At 42.7% G+C, this 12,101-nt stretch overlaps 1 protein-coding gene across 1 annotated transcript; it reads right to left on the bottom strand.

The window, feature by feature from the left end:
* Positions 1–4,820: 4,820 nt before the first annotated feature.
* On the bottom strand, positions 4,821–11,504 carry LOC144461791 (uncharacterized). Its single transcript, XM_078165368.1, has 3 exons — positions 11,482–11,504; positions 11,153–11,274; positions 4,821–5,643 (listed from the first exon to the last, which is right to left on the bottom strand). Exon 3 carries the CDS (start codon positions 5,454–5,456, stop codon positions 5,079–5,081), a length of 378 nt encoding a protein of 125 aa, XP_078021494.1. The 5' UTR covers positions 5,457–5,643; positions 11,153–11,274; positions 11,482–11,504; the 3' UTR covers positions 4,821–5,078.
* Between the last annotated feature and the right edge of the window lie 597 nt (positions 11,505–12,101).

The raw sequence follows: 12,101 nt of genomic DNA on the forward strand, positions 1-12,101 counted from the left end.
TGACTAGACAAGGTCAAACCTTGCTTGATCTGTGATATTTTGTGAAGTTTAAATTTACCACATTTTGTATACAGTAGGCCTAACTGCGGCTGGATTCATTGTTTGTAGGATGTAAGAAATTGCAATTTCTTACATCCTCTGTGAATACTTAGCTTACTGTCATAATAGTCCAGGGGCCAAGGCAGATTTTGGTATCATTTAAAGGGACCAAACAATTTTGGTATTTTTGACTTCCTCTGTGTCTCTAGTTTACATCTTGGTATAACAGACCTGCCTATCTAGTAGCTTAATAAAAATTTTTGGATGATCTTTGGGTCCTCCCCAAAATTGAAAATAGTCAAAATTGAGGCTTCTCCAAAAGGGACAGTGTCTGCCTTATCACATTAATCTTGGGAAATAATTATCAGAATGTCACCAAATTTGGACTGAATGTTCACAAACAGTTGTTGCACACAGTGGAGATTTCATCAGTACCTTGCTCCTTTTAAAAAATGTATGCACACACATGAATTATAGGCGGACTTGGAATAAGGAATAAAATATCCAGAAGACATGTATATATATGTTTGCCATTATTAATGTAAATAAGCCAATCACACCGAAATTGCATTTATATGTGCCAAAGAATGTCATCTTATCATAAAAGTAGGTTATTAGATTATTCACCTCACCATCTGATGTCACCAGGCCCTGAGGGAAGGAGGTGCCTTATTTCTCCATTGTAGGCCATCCTAAAATAGGTGGGGGGGCTGTAAAGAAAATGCTCAACTTTACTCCAACTTTTGGAGAACCACGGAGAGAAGTTACAGCCAACGGGATCACTTTAATTGCAGAACTCAGTATACAACAGTCAACCTTCAAATGCTTTTATAATGGGTGTCTGTTCGTTCATGTGCGTGTGTGTGTGTGTGTGTGTGTGTGAGAACACGCTTGGGTCATATTCCCTGGGAATCTAAACTTCTCCTGATTTCCTTTGTTTGTTCCTAAAGCTGGACTTCGTGCGCCAATATTTCCTGTCTTCTTTGTCTCTCTCAGAACTGGCAAAAACAACCGTTCTATTGCCAAAGTTGGCACATCTGTTCCAATGGTCAGGTCACCCTAACCCAGAACGTTCTACCTCATTTGACCTCCCAAGGCTTGACTTAGGCACGAACTACTCAAATTATCAAAACACCTCTTATGGGTCCTTTTTGCTGCCAAATCTGATATTTGACCAGCTGCTTCCTAAACCTTGTGTAACTGACCTTATTTTTCACCTTTGGTATAAAATGATACATTATCTGCCTCTACAGCCCACCTGCTGCCCTCATCCTAGCTAACACTCAGTGCTACTATACTGAAATTGAATGTCAGCGGAAAGCATGGAGAGACAGCAATGGCAGACTTCGAATCAGGTGGAGAAGAGACAGGAGCTGTGGCTGGTGAGTCCTTAAAACAGAGATGGCATAAGGCAGAGCACAGAGATAATGTCAATACTAGGAACACGAATTAGAATTTAGACCATCTAGAGCCGTTATATAGTATAGCACTTACTCTGTCACATCATTCATTGTCTACATCACTATCATTCAGCTCCGGAAAACATTCCAGCTCATTTGCCTGGTTGCTGCAGGTTTGTAGTTTACACGTGTGTGCAATGCAGACCATTTTGCAGGCATGGGCATTCTGAAATTTTACATGTTCGTGAGCAGGAGCCTGATAGTAGGTCCGATACAGCCTCTGGTGCAGGCGTACCTCGCATCCACTCAGTGGCCAGATCCCCATCATGATCCTTTGGATTTGGTACACTTGGAATGCACTCCAGACTCCTCCGCCAGATAGCAGCATCGAGATTACATACAAAGGCAATGCAAAGACGCGATTAGACGCGGATTCGTGCCGGGCAGCGTGATGGACGTGTCTAGCGCAACACGATAGACGCGATAGATGCGTAGGTGCGGTACGATAGCCGCGAAATTCGCGTCCATTGCCTCATCGCTGGAGTTGAAAATATTGAACTTTTGAGGCGAATTCGCGTGACGCTGTGCCACAAAAGCCAATCAACATTGAGATTGTCCCAACATCACTGACGTCCTGACGTTCTCGCGCCCTGCCTGGTGCCAGTCAAATATGGAGGAGAAGTTAATAGTTGCTGTGTGCGGACACCCCGAGCTGTACGACACCACAATGGTGTTGTACAGGGACAGGAACAGGAAGGAGCAGGCCTGGGTAAAGGTGAGCGAGGAGGCTGGATTACCTGGTAAGTTCTGTAAATATCTGTTGCTTGTTTGCAGCTATCGGTTGTACTGTTTATTCACTTTATTAATCCCCCTGAGGGGAAATTCAGTGTTTTCACTCTTGCTTGTCAATTACACACAGGTCTGAAAGACACCCACATACACAAACAGGACCTATACATGTACAAAGTGGAGAGATCTCAGAGTGAGGGGGCTGCCCTTTGGTCAGGCGCCCCGAGCGGTTGGGGAGTTCGGTGCCTTGCTCAAGGGCACCTCGGCAGTGCCCAGGAGGTGAACTGGCACCTCTCCAGCCACCAGTCCACGCTCCATATTTTGGTCCGGACGGGGCCGGGGACTCCGATTCCCAACCCAAGTCTCTATGGACTGAGCTACTGCCGCCCCGGTACTATGAACATTAGCACTAGCATAGCCCTACTTAGCATAGCTGGCTTTCCCGGCATAACGTTAAAGTTACTTGTCTGGCTTACTAGACAGTTAATTTACGTGTGTTTTTTGGTCAGTGGATGTTTGCCGGCGAAAGTGGAAGAGCCTCAGGGACACCTATTTAAAAGAAAGAAAGAAGAAGACAGAGAAAAAGAGTGGGGCAGCAGCAGGGACAGGGAAGAAATGGAAGTATTTTGTGGTCCTATCTTTCCTCGACCCCTTTGTTGCACCGAGGGAGACGACTGGTAACATGGGTCGGGTCAAGGAAGATAGGACCGCAGACTATGAGTGCACAGAGTCTGGAGCAGGGCCAGTCGAGCTGGAGGACGAGGTAGAGACAGCAGCAGGCCCATCAGGAATTGATATCGGAGGTTTGTTGACAAATGAAGACGCACACACGTACAGTATTGAAAATGTTTTTTGTATAAATGGATAACTGACTTGTATAGATGTCTCAGTAACGTTACAGAGATTTCTTTTCACAGCCTGCACTAAAACACTGACAAAGGAAATGTGAAAATACCCCAGACTAATCTGTACTCTCACCTACACCAAACCATTCATTCAAAACATGTGAAGAATGGATAGAACAACCCAACTGAAGAACACAAAAACACTAGAAGTTACTGAATTGGTTAAATTTATTTATGACTGAAACTGATTTCTTTGAATACTCGATATCTAGAATGAACAATACATAAGGGAAATTTTAGTAAGTCTGGGATCATTTCTTTCTGTACATTAAGGGCTCACTGCATTAAAGGGTTAGATATTACTATGAGTGGAACTGTATGATGTATTAATGGGTGCATTAAATGCTTTATGTGCTGTAATTGACACTGAAAGTTAGAATGACGTAGACAATTAATATACTGTATGTATCAAACAAAAAACTAAGACATCTCTGTCACTACTACAGACCAGCCACGATATCGGTCCTTAGAAAGTGAGGCAGACAGTGACGATGCTGTCCCTGCTGCTGCTGTCCCTGCTGCTGCTGCTGCTGCTGCTGGTCCTGCTGCTGGTCCTGCTGTTGTCCCTGCTGCTGCTGCTGTCCCTGCTGCTGCAAGACCACCCAACGGTATGTACATGACAAAAGTTGGATTGCATTTTTTATGGTACGAGTATATTTTTTTCATCAAGTGTACTGTGACACTATGACAAGTACTGTATTGATTACCTTTCATGTTTGACTCATGTCTTTTTGTCTGTTGCCTGATTTCAATAGTTTAACAAATATTAACTTGGATATTGTCATCTTTTGCATTGGTTTGATGCAGTAGTTTCACAAAATACGATGTGTCCATTTTATACAGTGACAAGGAGGACCAGGAAGAGAGCCAGGGGGTTGGGTGAGCAAGACAGGCAGACACAGATCGAGCGGCTTCTCCTCGAATCCCTCCATCGGACTCCTCCTGCCCCTCAACCTCCCCCCACAGAGGATGAATTATTCCTCAAAAGCCTGGTTCCTTCCCTTCAGAGATAGTTGCCCCAAAGGAAGGAATATGTTAAATTCCAAATTCATAAACTTATTTATGAATCTAGCACTGTTTTGCTTAATTTGGACCCTGTTGAATAGCTTATTAGCTACTGGGGCAACAATCTCTGCAGAGAACAAACCAGGCTTTTGAGGAATAATCCCAGGTGTCCCTGAGGCTCTTCACATCGAGCTACTGTATATATTGTACATATGTTCCACACATTTTCTGTCTTATTGTTTTTTTGATTACTATTAGTTTTTCCATAATCAAGCAGCCCTAATCTGTTCTATCTATAAAAGAAGACAAAATAAATGTATATAGGAAGAGTTAACAGACTGTTATTGTTATTCACCTCATCAGTAAAACAGTATATACATTTAAATACATAAAATAGTAAGTACGTTTGACATGTTCCAAATTGCTATTGATTATTTACTTACCGTGTGCAGGTGGTTTTGTTTGTGTTGCTGCTAAATGTGGTCATATTGAGTCACAACATCTGCACTGGATATAGTGCATAATGTATACTGTAGGATGATTAAATTGTGCAGGATACACAGCTACTACAGAAAAAGTACCAGTTCTAGAAATCAAATGGACATGTTGTCCTTCTCTAAATTAAAATTTTAAACTGTATATTTGTCTACAATAATACCAGATAGCACCATTGATATAATAATCAGCATATCGGTGATGTCTGCTTTTATTTTAGTGTTTATTGTATTATGTTGCACTGTAGACATGCCAAATTAAAGCTTTATTATCTCACAATGATATCAATTGATAACCTAGCATGCATGAACAGGCATATTATTTTTGGTGCTTAAATACAGTCATTCATTTCATTTTTATTTCAATTTTAATGTCAGTATAGTAATACTGCAGGATGTTTGCTCAATAGTAATGTGTGGGTGGCTGTTGTAGGAGTGCTTGTGCACTAAACATTGGCTTGCCACAGGACCGTTCCTTCTGCGGAGAAGCACGCTGTGAAGTTCTCCTGAACCCTGATGGCCTCTCTTGCAGAGTTGTTTGCTGCAACTCTGCCCAGACCTGGCAGCGGGTCCACGTCACCACCTGGGATGCTGCCCCTCATCGCAGGCGTAGGGGTCGTCTTCGACAGGAAGTTGTGGAGCACACAGGTCGCCTTCACGCACCTCTCGGCAACAAAAGGATGGACCTCAAGAGCACGTCGGTACATCCTCCACTGAGATGCCAGGATTCCAAAGGCGTTCTCCACCACCAGCCGTGCCCGGGACAGACGGTAATTGAAGAGCTGACGGTCTCGAGGAAGGGTGCGCCCAGGGAATGGCCTCATGAGGTGTCTCCCGAGTGGAAAAGCCTCATCAGCCACAAAGACGTGTGGCTGGGGTCCTCTGTGGTCAGCTCCAGGTAAGAGATGGTCAGCAGGCAGATGGAGGGTGCCAGAGCGAAGTGCCTGACCAAAGGCTGAGTTGGCCAGGATGCCACCATCGATGGTCCTGTAGGAGTCAGTGGCCAGGTATCTGCACCATAGAAAACATTTAATTTAGCTGAGTTGTAGCGATTGCAGTGATACTGTAGGTGGCAGTTTATAGTTTATTTAGATCCCCATTAACTACTGCACATAAATCATTTAACAATACTTAAATACAGAAAATAGACAGACATTACATTCATACTCACAAGACTCAAAATACAAAACACAACCAAAAAGACACACAACAAATAATAATATTCTATTGATATTGCTACACATGAAAATGTTGAGGTTGCACTATTGCTTTATTGCAGTGGATAAAACAAGAGCTAATTTTCTATTTAAAAACATGACAAGTAGGTCAAGAGCTAGAATTTATTCATACATTAGAAATAAAGTTTTGTACACGCGCGCGCGCGCACACACACACACACACACACACCAACGAGGCTCGCAGCTCAAGTTATGGCCGGCTATGAAGTACCAGTTCTCGGCAGAGCAGCAGCTAAACCTCCCGGTCCTTTCCCGGTCAGTGTCTTGCTAGATACAGTGAATATTTATTGATTTTGACACACCAATAAACTGCAACTGGACAGGCGCTCCGCAGCTGGAATGGAGCGCCTGTAGTTGGTATCCAGGTGGGAGATCCTCGCGCCAACCCTCGCCAACAGGCCCTCAAACTGGGCCCCAGTCAGCCTGAAGTACCGCTGGAACAGACCGTCGTCCAGGCGGAGCTCCTGTAGGAGACGGTGGAACTCGCTGAGCTCAGTGCGCCTCCGCAGGGTATCATGCACCCAGAACCGACGGCGGCGTTTGGCCCTCAGACGAATCTGGAACCTCCAGAGCGAGGAGGGTGTGTCTGCACACCTGGAGACTGCAGATTCAGACCTGCAGATCTGGACCCGCAGTTCTAGACCCCTTGTATTTCGCGACAGCGCCCTCTATTTCATTGGAAGCCAACATACTATTACAACTATTGAATATGGCCAACGACAATCCGAATGTGAGTATGTGAATCATATTATTTGTTTAAACTATTTTGTTGACTTGAATTAGAGAGCGAATTTCATGTTTTACAGTGATACGTTTAAAATGATATGACTGTCTTTACCACGATAGTCTGAAAGGCACGTCAAATATGGGTTAAAGTAGTAGGTAACAGTTTAGCTTGTTAGCAATGAACTGTTTGACCTGCACATTTTGTTTCATGAAACCTAAGCGCGATAGAATGACTTTAGCATGTGCTTTAAATTAAACATGAATAAATGATTAAAGCAATGAAGTGGATGATAAGAGAAAAACGTGTATAGGCTTACGTTTTCATACAAGCATGAAACTGTTTACATATTGGCAATTAGTGTACTTTATGCTAAAAGTTAATTTTGTATTCATGTTTATCATGTAATACACCTACACACGTTTTTCCTTTATTATTCATAATATTATATATCACGTGTGTTTATATCACTACATTGATATTACTCTATAGCATATATTTAGAGATTTTGTGGATAGATATTAAGCTCATCCAGCGCAGATGATCAGAAATGTATTTTTGTCTATTATTAGGTTTTGGCCTTGTTTATGTGTGTAAAACGGTTGAAAAATCTTAACTTTGAATAATTAGGGACTCTCTTTTTAAGGTGCACATAACAATCCAGAAAGGGGAAACCACAGTGAAGTGGAGGAGTTTTGTGGAGGATCGAAAGGCAGATGAGGAAGGAAGGGGCACTATTGTTAATATGTCGATATAATAATGTATTTGCTATGCTCCAGAATCTTCAGTATTTCAGTGTAGACTGTGATAGGCATTTATTTTTTTTAAGTGTTTCTGTTTTCAGTTTTGTGATATGTTTGATTTCTTTTTTTTTCTCTGCAGATCTCCCTGATGTGTGATGTAACCACTGCACACAATAAAACATTTCAAACCATTTCAGTATTTCACAGCCTTTGTTTCAAATTCCCACAACAAAAGTGAGCACTGGACACCCAAGACCAGACATTTCCTATTATATGTTGTAGCGGGTTTGATCAATGCAGTGCAAGTTTTTGGCGTGCTAGTCAGAGCAGTCTGATGAATATTAAGAAATAAAGAACTAAAATAGTTGGATCAAACCATACAGAACAACCAGCAAACAATAATGATGCAGAACAGCACCCAGGCATAAATCAACAATTAAATATTGGTATTTTTATTCGGGCGTAATAAAATTTTAAAATTGTAAATTGTAATAAAGCATTAAAAGTCCAACTTCTTTCAAACAGTGGTGTTTGGGTGAGATGCTGATTTAGTTGCAGTTATACAGCCGTCCAGTAGGGGACAAAAAACAAGGGGTCTAGAACTGCGGGTCCAGAACTGCGGGTCTGAATCTGCAGTCTCCGGGTCTGCAGAGACATACTATTGTCCAGAGAAGGTACAGTACAGCGATCGTGGTGATCTCAGCCACAGTCGATGAGATAAAGAAATGGCGGAAGTAATGTTGTTATCTAGTGAAAATGGGCGGGCTCGTACTCGCGCGTCTGATGGCATAACTCAAATTTTACATTATGGCCCAGCGTCCAAACTGGAGCGAGTAGCGTGATGAATTTTCATTTACTCGCGCGAGTAAATCGCGTTCATCTCGTTTGGTGGGAATACTACGGAAGCCTATCAGTGTGTTCACACCGGGCGCGAGTAAAATATTCACCTCGCTCTACTTGCGTGAGTTTGACCGCTGGAATATTTGTTTTTACTAGCGCCATTCACGCGAGTCATTCGCGCAAGTAACAGTGTGTTCACACTGCTAGTAAATCAGACAAGTATGCCGGCCGGAAAGCAAGCTACATCGGTTGTGCTAACTGGGGCTAATGCTAGTGCTAACTTTGTTGATAGAAACGTACAGCCGATAGTTGGAATCAATTTTCAAAATTTACCAGGCAGACCGACCTCCTCACTCACTCTCCTCCACGTCAGGTCTTTCTTGGTCCGAAGCTTATAATTTGGGGACGTAACGTCATAAAGCTCAGGGTGGCCACAAACGGCTATTACTAGCTTGTCCTCCATTTTTGGAACAACGCTGGGCAGTTGTTGACCATTGAGGTCCATCCAGATGTGGCAGAGAAGTGTGTGAAGGCTACCTGCGTTCTCCATAACCCAGACACCTGCAGTGAGGGCGAGCATCCCAGTCGCTGTCGGTGAAGTGGAGTCTGCATTGAATATTAGCACCAAAATAAATATCCATCTGTCTCCAGTGAGTTTTTTGCGTGTGAAAATCAATAAATATTCACTGTATCCGGCAAGTCACATGTCGCCTGAATGGATGTTTACTATAGCGAGACTGTGGCAGTTTTTGGCGTGTGAAAATCAATAAATGTTCACTGTATCCCGCAAGTCACATGTTGCCTGAATGAATGTTGTTTACTACAACGGCAGCAGCACGTCGGTGACGACAGGAAAATCTCAATGCTGATAGGCTGCCCCGACACAGCATCAAGCGAATATTTCGCTCAGTTCAATATTTTGATCTTGCACGAAGAGGCGAATGACGCGAATTTTGCGTGTTTGCTCCATTCGCGTCGCGCCATTCGCGCAGCCGGCACAAATTCGCGTCTATTCGTGTCTTTACATTGACTTTGTATGTAATCTTATCACGCGGAAAATTCACCTCGCACCCGGTGTGAACATACTGTATTGCTGCCACCGGAGGAAAAAAAATATCTTTTCACGTTTTAACAATATCTTTTTTCATGTTATAACGTTAAAGTATCACGTTATAACGTGAAAGTATCACGTTATTTCAAGATGACATTTTCACGTTATAACATGAAATTATTCGGTGATAAGATGTTTTCACATTATAACGTGATAAGATGTTTTCACGTTATAACGTTCAAGTGTGGTTTTATGTTATTTCAAGATAAGATTCACATCATTCTACGCTTCTCCCACTGTGAACTGGCATGTGTTTCAGTGAGCTCGTACGTCGCCATGGAAAATGTGGATTCTCCACTGTCGAGCTTTCTTCGAGGTCGTGGTGTACCAGACTGTCTGAAGGACTGTCTCCTTCGCATGGAGCAAGATCATGAAGTGTATTTTTTACCGCCCACCATCTAATTCAAACGTTGTGTATGGTTAGCTGTGTTAATGTGTTGATGACAGAGCTCAGATGAAGCTACGTGCAGCAGAGTAGGAGGGCTACTAGCCCCACTAGCTGTCCCGGATGTTAGCGAGTGCTAGCATGTCTCTCTCACAGCAGCAGAAACGCAAAGTAAAAGAAATACAGTCCGAGTGAAGTGCTTGAGCTGCGGGCGGATACCAGGCCGTCACCGACAACTAAAGCCTCGACTGGTAACAAGTATGAGGGCCGTTGTGGTGAGCTAGCTCGATGCTAACTTCGGCTAGCGGTAGCAGTTAGCATCCGCCGCCAACACCCGCTTCCCAGCTCACCACAACGGCCCTCCTGCCCGTTACAACAAAACACTGGAGGCTCCCATTGCCGGTGACGGCCGGGTATCAGCCCATGGCTCCAGCGCTTCACTCGGACTGTATTTCCTTTCCTTTATGGTCCTGACAACTGCTGTTGGTACTGTCTGGGGCAGGATGCTACACAGTTGAGCCCGAGAAGAGGGGCCCAGTTTGAATGTTTTGTTTACAAACTGCAACGAACAAAACTCCAGACTCTACCTTTAACAGATGAGAACTAATAAATCACTTTGATGGTGCATCACTCTAGCCCGTATTTCCCATGGAAGTATGTAGCCTATTGCCGTTCCCCAACCCATAGCAAGTTCCATGTGTGTTTTTCTCCCTCACAGTCAGCGTGTAGCTTCTTACCAGGCTAGTCAGCTAGCTAAATTACCCACCGTAAGCTAACCATACATAACGTTTGAATTAGATGGTAGGCGGTAAAAAATACACTTCGTGATCTTGCTCCATACGAAGGAGACAGTCTTCTGGTACACCACGACCTCGAAGAAATCTCGACAGTGGAGAATCCACATTTTCCATGGCGACGTATGAGCTCACTGAAACACATGCCAGTTCACAGTGGGAGAAGCGTAGAATGATGTGAATCTTATCTTGAAATAACGTAAAACCACACTTTAACGTTATGAGGTGAAAACATCTTATCACGGAATAACGTGATAATTTCATGTTATAACATGAAAATGTCATATCTTGAAATAACGTGATACTTTTACGTTATAACGTGAAAAAAGATATTGTTAAAATGTGAAAAGATATTGTTAGAACAATAAACCTTTCATGTAATTACGTGATGCTAAGCCGTTTTTTTTCCTCCGGTGGCAGCTATACGCTTCCGTAGGAACACAGCACGAGGCATGCATGTAGAGACAATCTTCACAAGATGGAAGGAGACTGGAGTCTGTTTCGCTACGCCTTGCACAAAATAGCTGGTAGCAAAGCTTGTTAACTTTAGTTGTGTTTGTGGAAGGCAGGTACATCTGACATGGGACCAGTGTTGGGGGTCGTTACATTACTAGTTACTTTGTAAAATTGCCTGAATTGCATTGTCACGTAATTTGCCAGTGAACGATGTAGCATTAAAACGTACATATGTGTAACAATCCAAAGGTTTTGTTCTAGTTCAGACAGACTTGATGAGTCAACCAGCCAGTGTTCCACAACTTTATTCTCCTCCAATCCACAGTGTGAACACCATTTTGCGGTGAAAAACTGTAACACAAAATATACACAATCACAATCACATCTACAATAATTACATGTGACACAAAGCCGCCATTAACCTACCATTGTCTCTCTAACATTAGCTAACCCAGACTTGCTAGCTCTGAACGTCAATCCCAAATATGAAATATATATTACAGATCAATAACACAAATACACAATAAAATATACATGGTCATGGTCACACACACATACCGTTTCGCTTTCTGAACCGGAATTTGGAAGTAGTTAGGAGAACGTGAATCCGTCTTGACTCATTTTAAACCCTTTGGACATTTTGGAGCACTCTTGCTCTTGTCTCTTTCTTCTTCTACTAACTTGGTGCTTTTGATCACCTGACCTGTATGCACTGCACTCATTGCAAGACTCAAACCTAACAGCAGGGGGTGCAATTAAACCAAATAAATGTAAATAAATTTCTCAGCATATTATATACTGTACATAGCAATATTATCACAATCATGTATGCAAAAGGTAAGTTCTTTATAAACAATCATGTTAAAATTATGAACTCAAAATCACAGTTACAGTAGGTATAGTTAACTAGATGGGTATACCTCTGCCAGGACTTGAAATTACAATGGCATAAGGAGGACATGCACAAGGTTGTCTTTAGTCTCTTTAATACCACAAAGCCACCAATTCTTGAACACAGAATGATTCCAGGCTCCAATGTTGTAAACAAGTAACAACAGTAAATAGGCTAATGGCCTCAAAGGATGGCCTTCCCAACAATCTAGTGCAAATATTAACAAAATAATGTAGGCTATCCATAAATAACAAAATGAGACTGGCCTTCAACACATTGCATAGGA

The sequence above is a fragment of the Epinephelus lanceolatus genome, chromosome 23 (genome assembly GCF_041903045.1).
Source record: "Epinephelus lanceolatus isolate andai-2023 chromosome 23, ASM4190304v1, whole genome shotgun sequence".
NCBI lineage: Eukaryota > Metazoa > Chordata > Actinopteri > Perciformes > Serranidae > Epinephelus > Epinephelus lanceolatus.

Coding starts and splice junctions, on each gene's coding strand:
- LOC144461791 (XM_078165368.1), bottom strand. CDS start 5,456: ATGAGGCCATTCCCTGGGCGCACCCTTCCTCGAGACCGTCAGCTCTTC.